Below are 26,822 nucleotides of genomic sequence, written 5' to 3'. Positions count from 1 at the left end.
TGTTCTTGCTCACCAGAAGCTGCTCAACGAACCATGCATAAACAACACACTTCAACCCCATTAGAAGTAGGCTAATCTGAGGATCCATCACCTGCCGCAACACTGAATATTAACCTTCAACATTTTTTCACTCAGTGAAGATATTACATTTATTTTACGTGGTTGCAGTAGTTGAGGGCACTTCTCAATACAAAAGTCCAGCTGACCTTTGGTTCGGAGCAGCTAAACAAACACTAACGCTGGGCACACTTTACAGTCAGCGTAAGGGAGAGTGCGTGTTCGAATTGGATAGATATGGCACCTGTATCATCACTGCAACATTCTGTACATCAACACAGATAAGGAGCTGCAACTACAGGAAATGTCATGCTGAAGGCTTCAGGGAGTGACCTGGTGTGCATCAGTGTAAGGGACACAACTAGCTCAACCCTCACCTCGAAGAGCAGGGTGAACAGGTGGATGCGCACAGCCGCCATGTTGGCCACAGGCAGCGTGGCGAGTTGGGCAGCCTGCTCTGCCTGGGGCAGGTCGTCACACACAGCTATCTCCAGCAAGGACGTCACTGTAGTCCGAACCTGCCGGTACAAGAACACACATATGTCACCTTCGTACAGGCAGTCATTTATAGCAATGTGCCGACCCATACTGAAGGGACTCTCAATACAAACACATCACTGTGATTCTTACAAATTATGCATGTAATACTGCATTTTCTCGCATAAAAGCCGCACAAAAAGTACAGAAAAGTTAGAGCTAAAGTCAAGATGAAAAACACAAATTCCGGTCTGCAATGGTGGCTTCATGGCATTGCCTCACCCCTATGCAAGAAAGCTAGCTTTGCAGTAATACGTGTGGATCATTTTTCTGAAATTTTCTGCACATTATTGTCGAGGATGTGGGCTATACGCGAGAAAACAAGTTAGTTATCGAAGGACTCTGAAGGCTTGACAGATGCATGGCTAGTGATAACACGACACCTACAAGTCACCCGCACCAATCTCTGGCACCTGCACCTGGAGCATCTGGTGCACGTCCTTCAATGTCCAGTAACACCGCTGCGAGATAAAGGTGATGCAACAGGGTGATGTGACAGTACTCGGGCATCACTTAGTGTTTTAATCGCACGCGGGAAAGGAAATCTCAATATGTCCTTGTTAAAGGTCCGCTCGAGGTCAAAATTTGCCATTAGGTGCAGAAGAACCTCAGGAACATGAAAATGATGAGACTGAAAATAAGATTCTTTTAGACAGATTTTCATCTTCCTAAGTGCCGCGTCCCCCCTTAATTGGGCCTCTCATGGCTCGAGCCTCCGCACGCACCTCCTGAAGAAGGCTGGCAAGCATCTGGTCCCGCCAGACAACTCCATTGCGTGCCACCACGGCACCCAGCAGGTCGCAAACGCGGTACACTGTCTCGGGCAGGGCGTCTAGCAACCGCAGGCAGCCCGGCAGCATGTTTTCCGTGAAGCGGTCCATCACCGCCGGGTCCGCCGGCTCCTCTTCCGGCTGGACCTTCTCGTCATCTTCCTCTTCGTCACGCATCACTTTGTCACCTTCTTTAGCCTGCATGGGCAAAAGAAGAACAAGGCAACATGGAATGTGAGGTGAAGATTGTTTTTGAGGTGGATGGTTTGCTAGGCTAGTTTGTGACACATCTTGCCTGTACACAGGAACAATTAAGACAGCACCAAATTCACGCTTTTCTTCCTTCATCTTACACTTTAAGAAAAAAAAAAAGTCCTGCCACTTTTCTTTGAGAGTTCTGACTAGCCACGTATCTGACTCTTTAAAAAGACACACGTGAACTCTCTTAGGAAATCGTTATACTCTCTTCAGAGTGTCGTGAGAACCAAGAGAGTTAACGTCTCTCTTTAAAGAGAGTCATATTCGTGGCAACTCAGGACATACCGAAAAAAGTAACACATACTCCTTTTTTCTTCCTTAGACTGTAGTTGTTCTCACAGGCCGCAACAAGAACTTAGCTTTGATGGACACTAACAAGAACGAACCTGCAACTTTCACAAACGGCCACGCTCCATGTCCATCTGGATCAGGCAGCATTTTGTTTTGGGTGTAGTACAGGTGGACCAACCACAACCTTTATCAGAAACAGAATTGTAACTGCATGTCCTAAACAAAGCGACCACAACCAGTTTCGAGCTCCTGCAATTGCTTGGGACACAAGCAGCCCATAATGGCAAAGCCTATGAGATGCGTTTCTGTAACGCCTAAAAAAGCGGACACTGGGAATTATATATGGATGCCACATGCTGCCAACGACTGCAAGTTACAGTGGGCATACATTATAATAAAATTTTATTTCTGACATTCTAGATGCCAAAACCCACAATATGATTATGAGGCACCTTAGCTGCTGATCGAGCTACCAAGGCGGGTAGGACATAAAATGGGACGACAGCGGTGCAATCATGCAAGACTGCCAATGCAAATGACAACCCAGGTACAAAAGAACATCGGAAGTTGCTCATCACCTGTCCTGGTGTGACGTTTTCCCCTAAGGACATGGCAATGGCCCGCATCATTTGGTCTTCTTCAGACATCTCCAAGTCAGAAGGCAGTTCCTGCAAACAAAGATGAGGAATATTTAAGTCAATTACCATACAATACACGTTTTTCAGACACCCACAAACCCTTTGAAGTTGCTTAGGTTGGTCACAATTACTAGACCTCATGACTAAGCCATAACAGACTACACTATACTGACGTCACATTAACTTTGTGCTAATGGACTGTTTGATGTGAAGTCGATCACTGTTATGCCATAGGGACTACCAACTCTCCTGCACCCACTGACGAGATGAAACAATACTCCGAAGCCTTCAGAGAGTACCAAGCCGATCATCATCAGAGATGTCGATAAAAAATTATTTCCCCTAGTTTACCAGCCCACTTCAATGAAACCTGACAGCCTCTTCAAAACCTGCCTGTACGTTAAACCACATTCTATCTCATCAATTTTATAAGACTTTGAACATACAAGAAAATCCTGCTCGCTTGTGCAAGATCTCAGCATGTTGCCAAGACCCAGAGGTCCCATAAGGGCATCAAACGAAGCTAACGAAGGCATGGCAGTCTTGCCACTCACCGCCAATGGCCGTCCGGACGGGACTAGAGGCGATCCAGCCCCGCCTGGAAGGAGTCCAGACCCGCTCGGTGCCAAGGGTGCCGGGTGGCTGAGCAGGTAGTCCGTCGCCTGCTCCAAGGAGGCAGAGTGTGCGAGGGCCTCTGTGGCCAGCTCTCGGCAGAAGCCCATGTCCATCAGCTGCAAGAGTGAATGAATGAACATTATTTCTCCTGCTCATGACAGAGAGGAAGCAGAAGCTGAAGGCCATGCGGCCCGACAAAGGCTTCTACTCCTACAACTATTCGACACGCAGGTAGCCCACAAATCATACAAACATACTGTACATATGGATTTTAACTGAAAAGTCGTGAAAAGAAAAAGAACATGCCTACATCCACAAGGGAGGGCAGCACAGGGACCAGCGCAGGGCACAGGGTTGCGCTTGTGAACGTGTCTTATTTTCGCGCAAACTTTTATTTTCAAGCATGTCGAACATACTAGGCTAAGAACAAGTTTTACTAGATGTCTACATCACATGTCAAAATCCGACAATACAATTAGGAAACATTTTGCCTTAAACCACCACTAAAACCTGGAGTCGAAACAAAAGTATTGACAATATACAGTAAAACCTCGTTAATTCGAAGGCCTCGGGACCGAGAAAAATATCCCAATTAAGCGGGATTCCCAATTATCCGAAACAACGCGAAATCAAAGAAATCAGCCAGAAAACGTGATGTACGGAAGTCACACCTTTATTGTGGCAAGTCAGCCTACTTGGAGAAAAATTCCTCCATGCGTGACTGACGCGTTCGGTAGTTCCCAGCACTGAAAGTCATTTTCCAGCCTGTCAATGAGGCGCAGCATCTCAGCCTCGCCGCCGTTGCACTCGACGAAGCTGCGCACAACACTCAAGGCATCGATGACATCCGCCAAAGGGGGTGCTCGGGAGGGCTCGTCATCGCTGTCAACATTAGAGGCCGAATCGGTCGATCTCGCAGCTATCTCGCTGTCGATGTCGGCGTAACACGTCTGCACTGCGCACTCGACATTTGCGTATTCGGAGAATCCGATTGGAGTGCACTCCTCGTCCGCGTGCAAAGCCTCATATCGAGCGCAGAGAGTCTCCCCTTCTTCATCAAACGGGCAAGTGACAGCGGTGACAGCAAACTCAGCGGAGGTTGCCTCTTCTTTCACAAAACCGGCGTGCTCAAAACACCGTCGAATAACGGTGGCCTCCACCTGCCTCCATGCGTGAACAATGAGGCAAATACCACCGAGGAGGTCAATGTTATACTCCTTTCCGTTGTCATAGCAAAGGAGCATTCGCTTCAACAGATTGTAGCGATATATTTTCCTGGTATGGTGTATGACGCCCTGGTCCATCGGCTGCGATAGCGACGTCGTGTTCGGGGGTAGAAAGACCAGCCTGATTGCCTGCAGGTTCTGAATGTCGCCGTGAGCTGGGCAATTATCGACGACGAACAAAACGCTGCGCCCTGCGGCCGCAAACTTGCGGTCAAGGTGCCGCACGTATTCTTCAAAGAGTGCAGCCGTCATCCAAGCTTTCTTGTTGTTTTTATAGATCAGGTCATCCTTGGATGGCAGTCGTGCATTTTTGAAACAACGAGGCTTTTCCGTCTTCCCAATAACAAGCAGTGGCAGCTTGTGCTCACCGCACATGCTTGCACCAAACAAAACAGTGATTCTATCTTTGTTCTGTTTCCGCCCCTTAATGTCTGCCTCCTTCAAAGCGAACGTCTTCGTAGGCAACATTTTGTAGAACAGAGCAGCTTCATCAAGGTTGTAAACATCTGCTGCTTCGTACTTGGCGAGTAGTGGAGCCAAGGTGTGCTGCTTCCAGCCGTCGACAACAGACTGATCCGCGCTGCCACTCTCGCCACAAACAGTCACGAATGTCAGGTTGTTGCGCTCCTTAAATCGACAAAACCATCCATTGCTGCATTTAAACTCAGAATGCCCAAGTTGCAGCGCCAGCTGGTTGGCCTTCTCACGCAATATGGTCCCATTCACAGGAAGGTGTGCTGCGTTGGCTTTCTGCAGCCAGTCGATCAGAGCTGCTTCAACGTCGGCGTACGTAGGCGGGCGTACTCGTGTACGCTTTGACGAGTGCGTCTTGCTGTAAGCATCGAGAATTTTCTCCTTATTCTTGATGATGTTGCACAGCGTTGACAGAGGCACGTGGTGCTTTTCGGCGAGAGCCGTTTTCGACGCCGTCGACTTGCTGGCCTCTTCAATTAAGCACACCTTTTCGTGCAGGGACAAGCTCTTGTACTTCGGCATCTTCCTTCCAAGCACACCTCAATCAACTAATTCACAGGGAAGACACTCAAGCGGAGACAGGAGACAAATGGAGCAGTCGCACCGAATCACACAATGCTCGCCAGCCGACATCCAAATGGCACAAAGACTCCACAAAACATTCACTTCGCTAGAGTGGCTAACATCGCTGTTGAGATGATGATCATGATCGCAACCGCACGCATCGCCGCCTGGCAATTGCTAAAACATGGCGTCTACGACGTATTTCCAGTAAAAAAAACATGGCCTTCGAGATCCGTACATCAAAAAAAAAAAAAATGCATGTTTTAGTTACAGCCTCCGAGATTCGCAACACCCTTTGCATATCTTGGAAGTCGCGGCCAAGTGTGCCAATTAACCGGGAAGTCGCAGACTGGCCGCACCAATTATCCGGTTAAATTTACATGTAAAAATTTGGGACCGCGCAAATAATACAAATTATCCGTGATTCCCAATTAACCGAGTACAAATTACCGAGGTTTTACTGTATACTGTATTGTGTGCTTCGTCTGTCGTGTTAGTTACTCTCCTTTGTCCTTGTCATTTCTGCGCTGTTTAGACTTTAGTAATATAGGGGGTGTTTTTTTTAGACAATACAGATTTTTTTTTAATGAAAATGCTACGACAGTCAAGCCCCTGCAGTCTTCACAAACGAAGTCCACACCGAGGTGGAAAAACTTTGCCATACCTACGTTACATTCACATGAGCAATTAACGAAAATTCAACTAACGTTTTAATCGTTAGCTTTGAGGGCTGTTGCTTATATAGAAGGGTTGTAGGATGTGGCAACTGATGACATGACTATTTTCTAGAGCTGTGCGAATAGCAAAATTTTGGGTGCGAAGCGAATTCGAATAATAAAGATTGAGTGCGAATCGAATCGAATAATTTCAAATAATTTTAGAATAGTCAAACCTCGATATATCGAACACGGACATATCGAATTATTGCCTATATCGAACGGTTCCTATATCACGTGGGAAATCGCATGCATTTTTAATTTTTTATTTCGAACGAAGTTTGACGTATAATGGATATATCGAACTCGGCCACCCCAAACCGCCCGCGCTCCGTTGACAGGCGGCGAGCTTTCCCGCCGCGCTCCGTTGACAGGCGGCGAGCTTTCCCGCAACTCTCGAAAATAGCGGCAGCGCGGTGGGCGTTTACGACTGCTGCACACATCGATGGCGCCGAGTGCGCCACTTGAACGTAGCGGCATATGCACGCCGCAGCCTTGCAGCAACGACGCACTGCACTTGTTGCACCAGCTCCTCCTTGATAGTATCGCCAGGCATCCGTCGCATCGGTCGTTGTTGTGCTCGTGTGTTAGGCCTGCCGCGCGTTGTGGTGTGTGTAGCGATGGCTGCAGACGCGAAGAAACGGACGACCCTGACTTTTGCAGCAAAACTGGAAGCAATCCAGCGCGTTGAGAATGGTGAGAAGAAGTCGAGCGTCGCGGACGGGTTAGGCATACCAAGGAGCACATTGAGTACTCTGCTCAAAAACAAAGCCGACATAAAGGCCAAGGCCGAGAAGAGTCAGCACTCGGGCGCGCGGCGTGTACGCAAAGCTGCTTTTGAAGATGTTGAGAAGTCTCTCCACAAGTGGTTCATGGACGCAAGGGCCCGAAATATTCCTGTATCGGGGCCGATGTTGCAACAGAAGGCAAAGAACTTTGCATTCATTCTCGGCGTCGAGAATTTCAGTACGAGTAGCGGTTGGCTACAACGTTTTAAGACTCGTTTCAACATTGTCGGGAAGACTGTGTCGGGAGAGAGTGAGGACGCCAATGATGAAGAAATTCAGAAGTGGCTTGATTATGAGTGGCCCAAAGTTCTCGCCAAGTATGAGCCGAGCCAAATCTTTAATGCTGACGAGACGGGTCTGTTCTGGCAAATGCTTCCGCGGCAAACGCTGGACACTCGCGGGGACAAGTGCCACGGGGGCAAGCAAGGCAAGGCCCGTGTGACGGTCCTATTGGCTGCCAATATGGATGGGAGCACGAAGCTGCGGCCACTTGTAATTGGCAAATTTAAAACCCCGAGGTGCATGCGGAACTGCCCCAATATTCCGGTGACTTATGCCTGGAATAAGAAGTCGTGGATGACGAGGGATATTTTCCTCAAGTGGCTGAAGGCATGGGATTCGGACCTGGTGCGTCAGGGACGGAAGGTATGCCTTATCGTCGATAACTGCACGGCACACCACACCGATGCCCAGCTGAGCAACATCGAAGTGGTATTTCTGCCGCCCAACACCACTTCGAAGCTCCAACCGTTGGACCAGGGCATTATCCGCACATTTAAGTCTATCTACAAGCGTCGGCTGATCGACATTTTGCTTGTAAGACTCCGGATGGGCCAAGATCTGAAGATCGATCTTTTGGGCGCCATCCAAATGCTCAAGGCGTCGTGGGAAAACGTCAAGCAGTCGACGATAGCCAACTGCTTTCGGCATGCGGGCTTCGGTGGACGCACTGACGAAGCATCAGTGGAAGAATCCGAGGAAGCTGGGTTGGCATGCGCAGATGAAGAAAGCGAGCTCGCCGAAACGTGGAGCAAGCTGGAGAGCTTTGTTGGTGCGGAGCCGCAAAGCATGTGCATCGAAGACTTCGTTGGAGGTGACGACAGCACTGGTACAACGGCGGAGCTAACGGATGTAGAGATCGTCGCCGAAGCTACCGCTGAGCAGCCGAATGAAGACGCTGCCGAGGTGGATCCCGCAAGCGCTGATGGTGCCCCGCTCCCGACATCAGCTGAGGTCGTAGCCGCTTTGGCCCTTGCGCGCCGCCACTGCAGCGCGATTGAAGGCACCGGCCTTTCACTTGTGGATCGCCTGGACTATGTTGAGGACGCAGTCGTCAAACACGCCATTGCCAACAAAAAGCAGGCTACTCTTTTTCAGTATTTTAAGCCAACACAATAAATACTTTGTTTGAATCTTCAAGTGAGTATTTACTGCACCACGATTGGTTCGTTGGTTGTTTTCCACAAGTTCTTGACGCATTTTTTACGTGATTCTTTATATCGAATTCTGGATATATCGAACTATTTCGCGATCGCCGTGCCGTTCGATATATCGAGGTTCGACTGTATTTCTCAAACATTTTTCGAATAATTCGAAGTGAAATTACAGAAAAAGTTGCAGAGAATCCCTAAGTATGTTCTTGTGAGATCGCAACATGAAAGTGTTTCTTTTCGCTAGGTTGATGAAGCGCTGGTGGGGTCATACAGTAGAACCCCGCTGTTACGTTCTTCACTGCTGCGTTTTCCCGGCTGTTACGTCGTTTTCCGCCGGTCCCGGCATAGCTCCCATAGGATACAATGTATTGGGAACCCCGCTGTTACGTCGTAACTGTCGGACCGTTCCCGTATGATACGTCGCAAAGTGCGCTCGGAGCCGACCGAGTGACTACCAAAGAGAGCAGCCATGGTGCATTTTCACGCACTTTGGCCTCGTTTGACCGTAATATTAGCCGCATGAGAGGCGCAAGCAACAGAATCTTTCAATTGATGCAAACAAAAGCATGGACTTCGAGATTCAAATTGCAAATATGGCGTCTATGACGTAACTGCTCGCGAAAGCAAGGCCTTCGAGATTGGCATTTACTATTGACAAAAGCATAGCCTCAGAGATTTGTATTGCACCAACATGGCGTGTATGACGTAATTGCTTGCGAAAGCAAGGCCTTCGAGATTGGCATTCACTTCTGCCATCGCGTTGGCGTAGACTCATCATCATCGTTATTTGTCGGAGAACGGGAGGAGTTCGAGCTGGTTGGAGCTCGCGTGGTCGTGCATGCGGTTCGCGGTCGGACTCGCCGCGCCGGCCGTGATTGCGTGTGCTTAGTTCTTTCATGCCTACAGCTGTTGGTGTTAAAAAAATCACATACGTTGATTACATTTCTGTGGATGAGGCCGTCCTAAGCTCCGCGTTTCTATCCGACTAGATCGCGGCTTAGCGCGCCAATTTTCGTGCTGCTCGTAAGAATTGAAATAAAATTCTGTACCACTAAATATTTTGCCGTTTTTTCCTGTTTTTCGGCTCTTACGTTTCCCGTCTCTTACGTTTATTTCCTACGGTCCCTTCAAAAACGTATCAGCGGGGTTCTACTGTATTTCATAGTTGTCTTTCTTATCAAGAGTGAGGCAATGTAGAGGCCGAATTGTGTTTATGTACATGATTTGGTGCAACCAAAGTGTTGCCGACAATACTTTACACGTGATAGGCAGAGATGCCATTTCCTCAGCCTCTCCTCCGCTTTCAACTGCTGTGGAAGGCCAATTGATGTGGCGGTCAAGGGTGTGCTCCCTTCAAGTTTGGAGTTCCAAATCTGCCAAGTAGACGTCGATATATAAGAACATCTGAAATTTTGGATGCTAAAAAGCTTCGGCGTCCGATTTTTCCGACTTGCTGCCCAAATTTCAGGTTCAAAACAGCATTGAGCCCCCAACTCTGCCACATCTTTCATCTCCATGTTGGAACCAGCGTTTTCTTGAGTTAATACATTTGCGACCTAAGCGGAGCTTGAAAGGTAGCTTTGCCGCAATACGGGGGTGTGATGAGGTGAAGCATATTGAAAATCTAGGGACCACTTCCAAACGGACGTTGACTGTCTCTTGGCTAAGTTCGACCGTAACAGACCTTGAAAGGCAGCTTTGCCGCAATACGGGGGTGTGAGGTGGTGAAGCATATTGAAAATCTAGAAACCACTTTCAATCAGACGTTGACTGTCTCTTGCCGAAGTTCGACCGTAACGGAGCTTGAAAGGCTGCTTTGCCGCAATACAGGGGTGTGATGAGGTGAAGCATATTGAAAATCTAGGGACCATTTCCAACCGGACTTTGTCTCTTGGCTAAGTTCGACCGTAACGGAGCGTGAAAGGCAGCTTTGCCGCAATACGAGAGTGTAATGAGGTGAAGCATATTAAAAATCTGAAGGGGTCACTTTCAACCGGACATTGACTGCATTTGTCTTTGGGAAGTTCGAATAGTTCGAATAGTAAAATTTCAGTGCGAATCGAATCGAATAGCAAATACTATTCGAAAAATATTCGAAATTTCGAATATTCGCACACCCCTACTATTTTCTTAAAATCTAAAAAAAACACGCACGTAATTTGAGATCATAATCATTGAAATTTGAGGCCCCGATCTAGGCGAAACTGAAACTGAGCGCACCGGGTGTGCAGGAAATCCGTCAGACCTGCTACGTTGGACCGGAATCCCACGTGACAATTTTTGCAAAAAAAAAAAAAGAAGGTGCATCGTCGCAGAATATGGTGAGGAAAATTGGGAAGTCCTCCCGAATATCCAAATAGACTCCTTATTTTTGCGTTTGGTGTGTAGTGCACCCAATTCTTATTCTTCTAGTCACTTCAGCCCCATGGTTCGGATCTGCGGCCACTACCTGCCCTATGTTGACACATTCCTTTTGATGCACCCATGACGAAGGCCAAAGTAGAGATGCTGCTCACTACCCCGTTATCCAATGACTACTGGCCCTTGCTAACCTGTTGTAGGTGGTCCTGGTTAATGTCTTCGTGTGAGGGTGCTCCCAGGGCCCCTCTCGACGACCGGACACTACCGTGTAGCAGCGCACCTTCAGACACAGCAGAGGAGGCTGGGCCTCCTGAAGCACCAACTGCTGATGCTGCTTCCTTTTCCTTGGCAAGCTTATCCTGCAGACAAAAAGGACACGTGTCATCACAACATGCTATCATTCATTATCACTAAAACTGCCAGTCCAAACTACTTGGTATGCAGTTAAACTTCAAAATAACAGTCAGAAAAATCGGCAATTCACTTTGTTATATTGAAACGTCATATTAAAATTCATCCCTTTTAAGCGTAGCGTGGTCCTCCCGCTCAGTACCTGCCGTACCTCCTGCATCCTTAGTACTCTGTACTCAGTACCTCCAGCAACTGGAGGCAAACAATGTACCACTTCAAAGCCACTGTGGTCACTGCAGACACCCGATTCGCACACTGGTTCAACTCTCCTCTTTCTTCCTTTCATTCCCTCGCTCCTTTCCCTGTGGGCCACACTCGCTTGCAGGCTGTAGAAGACGCCTCCACCATTTCTTTTCCTAATAATAAGCCCTTCCCCTACAGCCAGCATAAAGAAGATGCGCGCTCTCCTGCTTCAAGTGGCTTCTACAAATCTCATCTTGTGCTCTAACACGTCAATCCATCCATCAATCCATCCATCCATCCATACCTCTCTCATTTTTTTGTAGAACTTGTAGCTGGAATGGCTCGTAAATACTACTCCGAGTACAGTCAACTGCCGATTTTTCGGACTCCCTAGGGACCGAGAAATCATCCGAAAAATCGGGCAGTCCGAAAAAACAAATTCATGCTTTTTTATTCCGCTTAAGCGGTCAAATCGGCACAGCCACGTCCAAAATAGCTTTAATGCCTCCCAGTACAATTATCAGGCATTTTGGTACGCGCCCAGGCTCTCGTAAATACATTCGGTACCTGCCGCGAACCCCGCTTAACTACGTACGTGCCAACCGCCACTTTTGCATCTCGTGATGAGCGCCACTGATAACAGCAAAGCGCGTAATTGATTACGGCTATCTCGCATGAAGCGTTCGTAAACGATGACGCGGAACACAGACTGTGGCGGAAGAGCGGACGACTCATCCGGCTTTCCCCGATGCGTGTGCGCATATGCGCACACACATCGCCGAATCGCCGCCGATACGCAGCATTTGCTGCAGTGTCAAACCGATCGTTTCTAGTTGTGTGCAGTACATCGCCAACTAAGCTGACGCCGTCACTTTACTGTTGCTGTATCGTACGCATGCATTTATCATGAAAGGGTCCGTGATGCCAACTTAGTTCTTGACCGCACACGGGCGCGGCAATGGCGAGATGGTTTCGTCCACGAAAGCAACGCGTCTATGCGGTGCGCTTAGCGGTCTCACACAAAGAGGCAGCAGGAATGGCGGCGCGGCGTATTTGGGTTCTTGCCTATTAAATGCGTGCAGTACGCATGCAACTGCGCTAGGCCATGTGCACTACCGAGCAGTTAACTGAAGATGCTTATCGTAAGGGTTGTGAGAGATTAAGTCTACTGGCGCGTTTGCCAGCTGCCGCCATCACGCCTCCGTGCATTTCCGCTGCTTATCCGTAACATCGCCGCACGGCGTCGCGATAGCGGCCCCTTTGAATTTCCGGTCTACTTCACCCCATAACGCTTCGGCATTGTGGCAATGCTGACTTTCGGACTCTGCTACTGTCTCAAACAGATGGACTCACGAAAACGCTGGTTCGAACCTACGAGATGATAGACGCGGCAGAGGTGGGGGCTTCAAATAATGCCTTTCAGACCTGCCATTTGGGCAGAAAGTCCGAAAAATCGGACGCGGAATAGCTTCAGCGTCCGAAATTTTGGACTTTCTAATACATTGAAGTCTATGGGGCTGGTGAAGGTGCCGCGAAAGGGCCCGAATTTTCGAGCATGTGCGGAAAACCGGGAGTCCGAAAAATCGGCAGTTGACTGTAAATACCAAGGACACCAATAAAACTGACATCTACTTTTATGCCTTGCGCTCCCTGCTACGCATTATTTACTCAGAATTTCCCTTTTTTAAAATATAAATTGCCACAAAGGTGCATTCGCAACAACCAGATAGCAACGGTGCACAACACACATAGCTCACCCGGATGAGGCCTTCCCCACGCAGCAGGTGGCAGAGGATGGCCAGCATGGACTCTGACATGCGGTCGCCGTACACCTTCAGGGGCTTGCGGTCCCACAGCTGCATGATGGCGTCGAAGGCCCGCTTGTGCGTGTGGATCAGGTAGAGGACTGGACTGAAGGCCGGCACCGCACCAGTGGTCGCCGACCGTGCGGGCAGCGTGTGGGGCGACTCGAGCACCATGCGGGGGTTCACCATCTTCTCGAGCAGCATGAGCCAGGCATCGAGGAACTCGCCCGTGCCTTCAGGCAGGTCGGGGCTCTCCAGCCCTTCGTTCAGGGGCACCTTGCCGCCACATGTCAGGGCCCAACGGAACGTCCTGAAGGTTGCGATAGAATGAGAGTTCGCTTTAAAGGGGCCCTGAAACACTTCTCCAAGTACAGATGAACCCCATTATAAGAGGCACTGATGTAACAGACAATTGGGTATAAGAGACACTAGTGTGCTTACATCGAAATAGGGATTAATCAGAAAATGAGAATCTGGTACCCTGCTTATAGGAGACACCTCATATAAGGGACAAGAACTACTCCGCAGTACATGTCTCTTATAGATGGGATTAACTAATCATCGAATCACTTCACCATCGAAGTGTGTCTCACGAATCGACTGCTGCAAAAATTCTTAGAATCCATCAAATACGAGTGGAGTTACAGGGATTTGTCGCACATTCTGAGCACTTTCTCTCTCCTTTCGTCCCAGTGAGCACGCAGAAAGCTACACAAGGGGGGATAACAAATGGGCAAGAAGCTACGTTCATACATCAGCACGCATCATGACCTTGAGCCCTCTCTTTACTCATTTCCTCTGAATGCGCAGATCACTTTCAGTGTAATCACAAGTGCACTTCGAGCGCAGTGCAGGCATGACATGGCAGCCACGGTAAGTATGCAGCTCACAATGCTCAATTCAGCCAATGGCCATGTGCTTTTGGGTATGTGACGCACTTTATTTTGGGCAAATGGCATCATTTTTCAAGATATGAACGAGCGATTTCTAGCAGACTTCAAAATTTATTGGTAAATTCCATGCTGCATGCCCCGCTATAATGTCTTGCTCACGTGTTCGCTAGAGCCTCGACTACCGATCGGCCGCAATTTCTGACAGTGTTCAAAAAGTGTTGCAGGCCCCTTTAAGGGGTCATGAACCACTTTTCCAAGTAATGATTTAATGACCTTAGTACAGTGCAGACCACTTATAACGTAACCGCATATAGTGCAGGACCGGTTATAATGCGGTCTTTTTCGACTCCCGTTCACCCTCCCATAGAACCGCATGTATACGCATACCGCTTATTGTGCCGTCCCCCAAGATGAAATACCGTTTATAATGCGGTTGCGGGAAAATATTTCTGACAAACGCGGTAGCGAGTGCGGTTCTCAAAGGAGGTACGCCGCTGGGGAGGCAGCGACGAGGTCGTTATGAAGGGCGAGGGCACGCACAGTGAACGAACGAGGGGCGGAGGGAGGAAAACGACTGCGGCAGCGCTGTGCGGGCTCGCCGAGTGGGAAGGATGGTGGTTGCCTAGACGACGGAGTAGCCTTTGCACCGGCGGCGGCAAGGCGGCAAGGCTCCGCGGCCGCTTGCCGGCAGCGCGTTACGCGTGGAACGTACGATCGCGTCCTCATCAAGTGCGCTTTAAAGTAAGTTTCCTGTCGGGAAAAGCGTCGTCGTTATCACACTTGCTACAGATATCGCGTTTGCGACCTCGTCCGCAAATTGAAAAGTTTTGCGGCTTCATCACGCGAGCTTTCGCCTTTTCTGCCAGTGCGCGGACTTAAACGAGCTTGGCGGGCTTTTGTCGCCGTCGATCTCCCGGCCGCGAACACAAACTTCGTATCACGCGCGCTGTTCTTAAGTTAGTGCTTGAGTGCGATCTTTTCGACGTCCGATCTTCATGTTGTCTTGGACAAACTTCCCACGACAACATGCTGAACGGCACGCTAGGCCTAATCAGCGTTGGTTGCTTTTCGGTAGCGGTCGCGGGCGATAAAAGTTGCGGTTTGGTGCGGAATCAACGAAACTTTTTGCGATGGCTGCACTTGAAGGGAAGAGAATCATATAGTTAATGAAAACGAGGGCATGGTTGGCACATGCAACTCTCGAATTGTGGTTCCGGATTCGATTGCAATGTCTTGGACATCGCGTGCGCGCCCGTGAAATCGAACGATCGGTACCGCTCAGCACGTGAAATTTCGGTCGCGATTCGACATGGTTTCTGTGTAATGCGCATACCTCGAGGTGGCCTGAAACGTAGTCGGCGAATTTCCGCGATGGCACTTTGTTTTGTTTGCTTTTTTCCCCCGTGTTCATTTCGTTGGCAATGCAGGTCTTTGGCGGTTAATTTTTGAACATTCGGACATTTAAGTGGTTGTAAGCGCCCCAAATCGCATATGTCGATTATCGGACACGCGAGGCTACATGCTCAACACGTTTTGCGCAAGTGCAGCCTTTGTAGAAGGTTGTTTTGGTTATAGTGCGGTACCGCTTATAGTGCGGATATTCGCGACTCCGGCGACTTACGTTATAAGCGGTCTATACTGTATCAGAGTTTACTGCTTCCCGAATCGATTGCCGCAAAAATTTCTCGAATCTGTCAAGAATCAGCGGAGTTACGGGGGTTTGGCGCACGCTCCCAGCGCTTTCTCTTCTCGTGCCGACGAGCGCACTCGAAGCTAGACAGGGAGGGATAACACGGGGGAAAGAAGTTACGTCAGTGCGCGTCATGAAACGCGATCGCTCTCCCGCTGTGATTCGCTTGCGCGAGTGCGGCTACCGTGTACTGAGGAGTGCGGCGCCGGCAAGTGGCGGCACCCCGCGGCAAGAAGCGCATCTGATCCGAACGCCGCTCTCGATTTACGTCGGCTATCGGCCAATAAGCATGCTATGTCTCTTGCGACGTAAACTGCCAGATGCCCCGCCCACCGACGAGAGTGAGAACTGGCCTCTGTTTGAAAAGAGGGCGCCTGGGGAAACGGCAACTTCGCGCTCCGCTTGTGGCCTTTACGCGGTGCGCACGACTGTAGTATTTGGCAGAGCAGTTCATAGCCGTGTCAGCTTTCCGCAGGATGTGTTTTTTCAACAAGCCCAAGGGGTGCTTCATGACCCCTTTAAGTTGTACCTGATTACAACCAATTCGAGTCACCAACATGACCAAAAGTGCATGGCAAGCCAAACCACTAAGCTGTAAAGGCTGCGTTTAGTCTGTTATGCAGGTCAAGCGAGTTGTCCAATCCAAGTAAAAAACTTCACACATGGCAGACCTCACACATCACATTTGACACCTATCAGATGCGCTGTGCACAAAACCAAGAGCCATCAATATATTAAAAAAAAAAATGCGAGAACTCACTCGAAGAAGGCATCCTGTCCTCCAGATGAGAGGAACCGCTGCAGCATCAGGTGGTACGGGTATTTGCGTTCATCAAACAGCATCGGCGATGTGAAACCCACAGAGCAGATGTAGAAGGTCAGCCTGCGGCAATTGACAAACCGACCACTCCGTTTATACTCGCGTGAAGTGAGCGATCTGCCTGTACTGGTTAACACTGACAACAGGGACAAGAAGAAGTTAACAGAATGCTGAGTAAGACAGTCGCCGACAGACAATTCAGACCGATACCAAATTTCAGGCACGTCCGCTTGACGGTTGATCACCGCAGCAACGAAATCGACGGAGAGCACAAAAAAAAACTTGCTCTCTGGGAGAATTATGCTTTAGGGCAAGTAGACAAAGCTGACAGGAAATGCAGTCCAAAATGAAAGCTTACAGTTAAAAAATCTCTTAGCCTGCTTAGGCAAGCCTTGCTTTAGGGTATCCAGAGTGGTATTGCTGACAGCACAAACATGTTCAGTATGCAGAGGGTTTGACTGCACAGCGTTTAACGTCATGGCACTGGTTCGAATATGAACTAAATAACCAGGTCACAATAAGTACACTGATCCTTGCTACGATGCTTTTCGGACCCTCCTGAAGTTAGGTCACTTAATTCCATGGTGTTATATAAGGCGTCGCTACCGACGACGGCGCTGGGAGATGGCACACGCTTGGCGGCCGCCTCAGGGAGAAGGAAGAAGATAGAATAAACAGTGATGTCTTCGCTAATGCTGTTCTAATCATTATGCATGATATAACATATTTTGGCGACGAAGATGGGATTGTCGTATCCAGAAAGACCTATTGTCGTAGCCAGAAAAAAAGATGGCTCGATTCGCATGTGCGTTGACCTACGGGAGCCAAACAAAGCTGTAGTAGTCGACAGTTTTCCTTTGCCGCAAACTGAGGAACTCCTGAACAGCTTGGCTGGGGCACAGCGCTTCTCGAAGCTAGATTTAGCTTCTGCATACCACCAGTTACCGCTCAGTCCAGAGAGCCGGGACCTTACCACGTTCATAACGCATGACGGACTATTTCGCTTCAAGAGGGTTTGTTTCGGACTGGCATCGGCGCCCTCAGCGTTTCAGAAAATGATGCATATGATCCTGAAAGGGTGCAAATGTGTCCTATTCTACATTGATGACATCATCGTGTATGGGCACTCCCGAGAGGATCATTTGGGCAATTTGCGCGCTGTTTTGAAACGTCTTTCTGATGCTGGCCTCAGGCTCAACCACAAATGTGTTTTTGACGTAGCAGAGTTGACTTTTCTAAGCCACGTTGTCACCGCCAGAGGATTATTTCCGTTGATGTCATCCATTGAGGCGATAACCAAGGCACCATCACCTACAACCATAAACGAACTTCGCTCGCTGCTGGGACTTGCAGGCTTCTACTCCAAGTTCATCCCTCATTTTTCTGATGTTGTCGAGCCAATGCGTGCCATCTCCCAGCGCCGTCGTCGGTAGTGACGCCTTATATAACACATGGCACATAACGCTCTGGATTATCGTCGACAACGCTAATCCAATAAGTTGTCAGTGGTTTAGTGTTTCAGGTAGCAGAAAAGATGCAGTTACACAAACGTAGACGCCATGTTGTAATGCACAGTTCTTATTAAGACACACAACACGAGATGACGCACGAAAACTCGACGCAGTAACAGGGACAGCCTGACTCGGGGTTAGCACATTGTCATTATTTCTAGACAAAAAAAAATGGGGGGAGGGGGCCTAGTCTTACACCTCGAGGTCGATCCAGGGCTCCTGTAACCTGTGGCCACATACAAAAATGCATTTCAGTTCAGGAGAGCAAAGAGAATAAATCGTAGAGAAGCATTCACGGAATGCTGATGCAATCGCGAAACTAACTTACACTAAGCTCACTGTAAGCCTCTTCAGAACACCAGCAACGAGTACGATGCTAAAAAAAAGGCATAAAAACACATTTATAAAAATATCAGTTTTAAAAATGCATTGGTTATAACGGGCAGCCACTGCAACATGACGTTCTGTATGTACCTTCTGTAAAAATAAACCACTTATAACAATTTTCCCCTGACACTGTTACAGACATCATTCACTTCTGTCTGCATGGAAATGGAAAGGAACACTCGAAACACCAGCAAAAAAGGTACAATGCGAGTCGCTGCACTTATCTCACTACTGCGCACCCCGCGACGTATGTTCAGAGGGCAGAGCCGGTTTTCCAGCCTTCTCTGCACCCCCAATATCGACATGCCTATACACCAGAGCACGCCTGTCTCGCACCCAGACTGCTGGCGAGCCGAGCGGATACTCCCGCACCCAGACGCCGGGCTGATCGGGCTGCCAAGGCGCGCGCGGGCTGCACCAAGTAAACAAGGCAAGCTGCAGTTCTGAGGCTTTAAAGTGCAAAAAAGTACCCGTTCACGCCGCTTCCGCGTATAAGAGCTCGTCTGGGCACTACTGCGTCGTCTTTGGATGCCAAAACAAGCAGCGCAACAAGAGGATATTAGCGTTGTCTGTGACGATTACGACGCGCCACGGAAATAGTGCCGGTGCGGTGTTTTCAGCTTCGCCGCAAGTGCATGACTGTGATTCAAGCAAAAAAAAAAAAAACTAGGAACCGAGTGAAAATGCACGAGTAAGTACACTAACTGCGTGTATTCTGCAGTGTGATGCCCGCCTATTTCATTTTGCGAACCTAATTTGCGTGACACGCAGCTGGGTTGAAGGCAGGCGCGAGCTTTGTGCGGGGGTGAACTTGATATCTTTGAGCGTTTGCTTTGACGAAAATCTAGTGCAAGGTAGTGCTTTCAAGCACAAGCAATCAGCACGCTTTGCCACTTTCAACGTAGTATTAAGCTTTAGTGCTTTTGATGGCATCCACGCCTTCGAGATTTCGTCTTCAAAAGGTAATAAATGGCACGGTGCTCCTCAACAGCTGGACAGAATTTCGTGCTTTCATTTCAGTGTTTGATTTCCCCAAGTTTATTTGGACACGAGGCATCCAGCTGCACATAATACATATATTGGCACGTAAGTAAACAGTACTCGCGCCAGTGTCCTTTACGTCGCAGGCATAGCTAACCGGCTTAAGGGAGGACGTGGCTTTCGGTACCAACTTTCTTATTTCTTCATGGATTTTGATGAAAATTGGCGCACTTATTTGAAATGTTTTTTTAATGCTACTGTAGAAATTTCATGAATATATCTTTACAACTTTTTGATTTACCATATATTTCACCTTCTGCTCTTGTTCCGAGTCTGACTCGCTTAAAAAATGAGATAGGAAACTCGTTCAAAGTGCTATGCATTCTAAGATGTCTGATTGCGGGCATGACATTCTTAGATTTTTTTATTTGCAACAAAATTTTTTTTAGTTTTCATTTTTCATGAGGTGACTGTGCAACAGGCATCGAGGCTTTGTGCAACTCGTCAAATAGCTAATTATCAGAACGCCATACTGAAAAAGCAAGAATGTCACGCCCTGAACTGTGCTTCAAGGAATATAGAACAAAAAACGGAACTGAAATAGACCCAGCGGTTAGTGAGAAATCAGCGGAACAAGCGAAGCAGGAAGCAAGAAAAGTCGTTTTGAGAAAACGGCTTTTAAAGTTGTACCAACGATATTACTTCATCAAAAGGCACTAAGGTCGTAATCTTTTGAGTCCTTCGTAATGTGCACTTTCTTGAGTGCCCTGTCTTTAGTTTGAGGTGCCTTGCTTCTCTAAAACACAAGAAGATTGTGATCTTTAAGGTGTTTTATAAGGTTGGACCTCCTGCACATGTGGCCTTTCATAGGTTGTGCCTTTGTTTTCTTTCTTTTTTCTTAAAATCCTTTTCTGATATACAAAGAACATGTAGCATGAATTTTAAAAGAAGTTATGTAGTGGTGTAATAGGCATGACAAAAAACAATATATTGTAATGCAAGTAGGTCACGTACTATGATGATTTGCCAGCTTTCTTGTATTCATGCTCTCATTAACCCTTTCAGCCCTGGATTTTTTATTTTGGTCGGGGACTTTTTTTGTGCTTGTTTTCCGAATAGTTATGACCTCAGAAGACCACAAACGAAAAATTGAGCCTGTGGTACAAGTATTAATGGATTTACAGACATGACATCAAATTAGGTCATCAGGGCTCAGCGGTTGTGAAATGAGAAATATGGCATCTTTTTTCGTGCTATTCACTAAAGTACACAAAATGTGAACCACGTCTCATTTTTCAGTGAGATACTCATTGAAACAGCTTCGGTACGTCGACCCGAAAATTGCGCTTAGCCGCCTCAGCTCACCCACCTCGGCGTCACCCATGACTTCGGAACATAATTAACAGTCTTGATTGGCAATTGATCATTGAATCATTTTTATAGGATACTAAGAGCGGCTCTCATCATGGCAACCTATCCCTTCCTCCTAAATAACAGGCAGTTGTGGCCAAGACATTGGTGGAATAGGAATTCCTTAGAAGTTTATTCAAGACGCGAACTGGGCAGATATGAATTCATCTCCCTGTTTCACTCGTCAAGCTAATTTGTAAACCTCGCCTGCGATGCGCTTCATCATTCACCCGGTCGCGGACACGGTTTTCTGCGAGGCTTTTATTTTTTCAGATGATTCATGAGCGCTTACGGCGATACCAAGCACGGCCCCAAGCGCGCCTAAATTGCATCACCAGTGCGTTATTTCACCTCTAAGTGCTCGGCCGCGTAGTCCGGGAAGTCGGCACGCGATGTGCTGGGTGGCGGCATTCGGTGACGATGCGCAATATGCCTAGGTGCGGCGACGAAAAATAGGCGCGCAACGTGTTTGGCCTCGCATTGCGGGACGCCGACGCGCGCCCGCTGCGTGACGAGCTTGGCCGTGGGGTCCGCTGCCGATGCGTAAAATGACCATCCGCTGTACCGAGAAGCCGGCGGGGGAAGTGCTTCGTTCCTTGCGAAGAAGCACACTGCCGCGAGTCCGCTAACGCGTTGCTCTTGCCCGCAAAGTTCGAGGTTCGTCTCGCGTGCCGACGCCGTGAGCGGAGTTAGGCCTAGTGACGACTCCGAGCAGTAGACGCGCCGGCCGCGGTGCCCGATGTTTCAAAGTACGTAATGCGTGGTCGCGAGTACGAAGAGTCGTCCTGCGATCATCTTCGTCACGACGTCCGAAGTGCGCATAAGCAGAACCTCCAACCACGGATCCGACGAGTCAACGCTAGAGAGTCGGTCCGAGACGCGCGTTTGCGATGTTCGCTACGAGTGCGGCGCGCCATCGTAATCCCACCGAGCTTCCGCTAGTAGCTCCAAACTAAAACCGCTAAAACGTAGTTCTTGTTCAAAGTTATTGTCGAGCCGTGAACACAGAGCGATTGCGAACACGCAACGATGTAGCGCGACTTTCGACAGCCGTGAGCTCGAGACGCACGAGCTGCAGACGACGATCTCCCGGAGCGAGCATCGGACCAATGGCGAGGCGCGCTGGGGCAACATGGCGGACGCGGCCAATCGGAGGGCTCGAAACAACCTTCGAACATTTGCTTTTTGTGCGCTTGTTTTCGAAGGGAGGAGCCAGCTGCGGCGGGGAATTTGAAGACGGAGAAATGCGCTTTCCGATGAGCCCAAGATATCGGCGCCCGGTGGCGTCGTTGCGAAGCTATGATTTTTTGAAAATCAGTGTTTTTTTGCGATTTCCCCAATAATTTTCGCCACCTCGGCAGGCGCAACAATTTTTTTATAGCACTTCTACGCGGTTTTCGGTGAAGATATTTTGGAATCGGATATAAAAAGGGCTACAGAAACTGAAAATGTGATTTTCAAAAAATCGATTTTTTTGCCATTTTTCGCGATACGAAAGCCGCGTCCCCCCTTAACTAAGAGTAGCACAGTTTCGCTTGTAAAGCACCATCGTTACAAGAATAAAATCGCGCAGGTAGGTTCCAAAAGGGATCGCTGAACGATACTGCAGGTTATACTCTCTGATAGCACGCTTTTGCGAGCAAGACGCATTATTGTAAGAGCGCTCGTGAAACAAAAATTACGTTCCGCGAAACTACCTGTAAAGCGTACTCTAATTATTATGCGATGCATGCTGAAATGATGAGCTTTCACAAAACTTTGTGCACAACTTGTAATATGGGGCAACAAAACATCGTTTCACTCTTTCGCGAGCTGGACTGCAATTACGATTCACGCGTAATACAGCGAGCACGTTTTTTTTTTACAAATTTAACAGCGTACGTATCTGACGAAGTTGCTTCCGCAGCCCACTCAGCACGTACTGTATGCATTGTGGACTTGCATGAGCAAGATGTTCTTGATGTTCCAAATAAATCAGCGAAAATGTGCAGGCTAGAAAAGACGCAAAACACGCCCTCCGACGGGCTGAGTTTCGTGAGTTTCACGTTTGCTCTGTGTAGCGTCTGCTGGCGTGGCAGCCTGCGGCATGTTGTTTCGTCGCGTGTGCGATAGATGGCGGGACACGCGATGCAAATATGGCGATGCGCATGGAATTCGCTGTGTTCTGGTCTATATCCAGTCTCCCTTCCAACCTTTGGAACATAAGTGGATCGCGCCGTTCACTTTCTGTGTGAAAGATTCTGTCATGTCACACAGGCTGTGGGATCCAACAGGCTCTTTGGGATCCATCAGGCTCTGCGGGATCCGACAGGCTCTGTCGGGCCCTGAAAGCTTTGTCGTACACCACAGGCTCTGCTGTGCCCCAACATGCGCATTGATGGCGTTCTGATTTTTTTACTCGATTGTAACATGCAGGCAAGCTTTTTTCATTTTATGGGAAATAAAGGTGTGCATTAGATTCAAGTAAATAATGCACTCAATTGTAATGCTTTCTGTATTTCACCATCTAACTGTAACTGAAATGCTGATTTGTTGATTTCGAGCCACCTTGTAGCTTCAGTTACCACGCTCTACTTTAAGGGGAGACCCTGCTTCTGAAACATGTTTCTTGTTTTTGAGCGTATCATTATGAAACTTTCACAGCTTATGTATTTTTGTGTGCTGATTTCAAACATGCAATTATTGTTCTAATACAATGTGTAGTTTTCAAAATTTTAAATAGCTTTTGTATTGTTAGGAGCAGGCTTTATTCCTAAACTGTGAGAGTTATCAAGCAAATCAGCCTATCACAATAACCTGGAATCAATGCTGTATGCAATAAGACAAGAATGGATGTTCTAGGCCCATTTGAACAAAAGTTATGGCATTTTGAACATTCCCAGCTTGATCCCAGTTTGACCGAGCTCGACATTGCTGACTTGCCATGTGTTCAACGTACTATAACTTTTGTTCAATTGGGCGTAGAACATCCATTCTTGTTTTATTGCAAACAGCATTCATTCCAGCTTATTGTGATATGCTGATTTGCTTTATAACTCTTACAATTTATAAATAAATCTTGCTCCCAACGATATACAAGAAATATTTGATATTTTGAAAACAGCATAGTGTACGAGAAAAATAATTGCATATTTGAAATCAGGACATAAAAATACATAAGCTGCGAAAGTTTCATAAAAATGTACTCAAAAACAAAGAAATATGTCTCCGAAGCAGGGTCCCCCCTTAAAATGGCTTTCAGTTCAAAGTGGCTACCGTAGTGGGTGCAGCACACGTAGCCATAATTCCGAAAAGAACAAATACATTCCTGGTCAAAATCCCAACTGCACGCACCAATGAAAGTGACGCTAGCGTGACTGGCTCACATTGAAGGAATGCCCGAACGAATAAAAAAGTTTTGATGGTTTCAAATGTGGGTGCATGCGCACATGTTGCCAGCATGTAACGCAAAGCCAGTGCATCTGGAGGTTTCTGGTTAGCAATGATATTGATCAAGCATCAACTGCGTCCTTGCATAAACGTCAACCGGGTCACAAAGAAGTTCATTTGCATACCTAAACTTTGGCATGGGAGAGGTCAGAGGTGGCTCCCAGGACAGACCGTTGGCCAGCAGTCGGGTCAGTGCTGAAGCCACTGCTCGTGCAGAAGGGGACGGCGCCGTAGGGGACGGCGGCACCTGCTGACCACGTCGCTGACGCATCGGAGAGCCCACACAGAGCTGGCACACAGGGACGAAACGAAGCACATAAATTTCAAAAACGCAGGAACACACACAATACAGACCACATCTGCCTGAATGAGACTGTCCTTAGACTTCACACTGCTCGTTAACATTCTCTGAAGTATTAAATGTCTTTAACGAACGCTTCACAAAGCATTAACTGCTTCACGAAATGGACAGGAGTGCATTCCAAGTGCCACTAAGGTAGCGTCCACTGGTTTCCTTTTTTTTACATTTTGTTAATGCGAGGATCAAAAGCAAGTTGCAAAAGCTAGTGTACATTGAATTTCTACTTTGGTTAAGAGCTCTAATGTCGTATGTTCATTACTGCTCCACTTTGAACACACGAAAAGGAATGTTCAATATATAGGCACAATAAAGCTGGCAACCACCGATAAGACCAGCAGTGTGCATAAGGTTCTTCCCTGTCTCTCACTAGTTCAATCATTCATTCTGCTGGTCCTGTAAAGATAAAATTACCGAAGGTTGACTGCATTGAGAAGATTACCATATTTTCTCGTGTATCACCCACACAAAAGATACAGTAAATTTAGAGCTAAAGCAGAGACAAAATAAAACAAATTTCAGCGTTCAAGACTGCTTCACAGCACTGCTTCAGAGCCATGCAACAAAACTAGCTTCACAGCAACATGAGGAGATGAAATTTGCCGAGCATGCCGGTTAGACATAATACAGTAATAAGCAGTCCGCTGCCCAACAACGAACAGGCCTACCTTGACAAGGAGGCCAAACAGCTCGGCAAGTGCACGTCCCAGTCGCGATGCTCCCGTCAGCAAGGGCTTGATTTGCTTGACAGCTGCCTGCGAACGAGCCTTGTTGGCCTTACCATCAACCGAGGTGGACGATGCGGCCCCTCCGGGGCTGTCGGCTATTCCCACATCCACCTCCATGCCGTTCTGTGGCGGAGAGTCGTCCAGGGCAGTTCCCGAGGCGCTCGCTGCCGCGTCCGGCATGTTCTGCGGGACGTAAAAAATGCAAGTCTCATTGAGGATCCGCAAGCCAGAGTTCACTTCGCATACTTTCCAATTTTCAAACAGCCTGGAGGCAACAATAAGGGGTGTGAGCTAGAGAAATGAATGCCCACCTTTAGAAGAAGCACACATTTACCTCTACATGCAGCAAACTACCTGCAGCAAGCATTGAACAGCAATACACTGTTTTGAAATTAAGTTCTTCAGTAGCACTGCAGCTATAGTTTCACCCGCTCCATAAACATTTCAAACAAACTTGTTTGAAACGTGTAACATTGACAGGAGCCCAATTTTCATAAAGTTGTCGTGAACACGAAAAAGCTTTTTGCATAGCTTGAACTGGCATTTGTAAGACCAACAACCGAGCCAAAATTTGTAGGCCTTGCAGAAAATGAGAAGAGTTGATGTGCACACATTTACACAAGGAAAATCCCTTGCACAATTGTGAAAACAGCGCATAAAGAATGAAAAAACACATGAATACTTGTGTTTTGTTCATTGTTTATGGGTCATTTTGACCACCATTTACAACCAATTAAATTAGCCCAAATTACCGCCCTTGTGAGGTCCCTCGGAACACTTTAGAAGACGTGTGACCAACAAGACGCCCGGAGAAACAAAGGCGCACCTGTAACGTGCCCTGCAGCCTCTGCAACTGGTGCCGGCCAAAGGGGCAGCCGGGAGGCAGGGCAGAGTCGTTGCACAGGGCCAGCAGGACGGTGCTCTCCCAGACGAGCGAGGTGTAGAGACGAGACAGGCCCCGCAGGACACCCAGGCCTAGCTCTGAGCCCCAGTGGCTCATTGAAATGGAACGAATCTCACTCTGCAGAAAGGGAAAGGAAGAGGGCATGAGGCACTCCAGAGTACACACTTACTGGCCCAACAAAAGATTACGGGTCGTGCATGGCATGTAAGAGAATGGCAAATCAAACAAGACGGATGGGCTAACGGGCTACAAGCATGCGCGGTCACAGCACTGGACGCCTTGGCATTTCCAAGCAACAAATTTTTGGCAGCCTACAAAATATCACACCGAAGATGAAGGTTGAACAGTACCTGAGATTGTTTTTAATATCATGTACAAGAGACTTCTTTATGCGTTCTTTTAAATGCAGACAAGTGTTGTGATCACCGTCATCGTCACTACACTAAAGATGCGGCAATATCTTCGAAGAAAGAAATGTAATCACTATTCCTGTGGTAGGGCATGTCCTGCTTCTTCTGTAAAAGTCTGCAAAAGGGCTACACAGCAATGAAAGACGAGGCCGCAACTGCAGAACAGACAGGATT

General features: G+C 48.0%; 1 protein-coding gene across 1 annotated transcript in view; it reads right to left on the bottom strand.

Moving 5' to 3' along the window:
• The window catches only part of LOC119372094 (E3 ubiquitin-protein ligase HUWE1-like), a 172,264-nt gene that overhangs the window by 94,784 nt on the left and 50,658 nt on the right, over positions 1–26,822 (bottom strand). The window contains 10 exon segments of the mRNA XM_049420112.1: positions 435–575; positions 1,320–1,562; positions 2,492–2,581; positions 3,106–3,282; positions 10,920–11,087; positions 13,080–13,437; positions 16,471–16,593; positions 24,374–24,537; positions 25,275–25,517; positions 26,161–26,355. Coding sequence (XP_049276069.1) covers positions 435–575; positions 1,320–1,562; positions 2,492–2,581; positions 3,106–3,282; positions 10,920–11,087; positions 13,080–13,437; positions 16,471–16,593; positions 24,374–24,537; positions 25,275–25,517; positions 26,161–26,355 — 1,902 coding nt within the window.

This window comes from Rhipicephalus sanguineus, chromosome 10 (genome assembly GCF_013339695.2).
Source record: "Rhipicephalus sanguineus isolate Rsan-2018 chromosome 10, BIME_Rsan_1.4, whole genome shotgun sequence".
In the NCBI taxonomy this organism is placed as follows: Eukaryota; Metazoa; Arthropoda; class Arachnida; order Ixodida; family Ixodidae; genus Rhipicephalus; species Rhipicephalus sanguineus.
The sequence above is the reverse complement of the archived record's forward strand: the minus strand, read 5'-3'. Positions and strand labels throughout refer to the sequence as shown.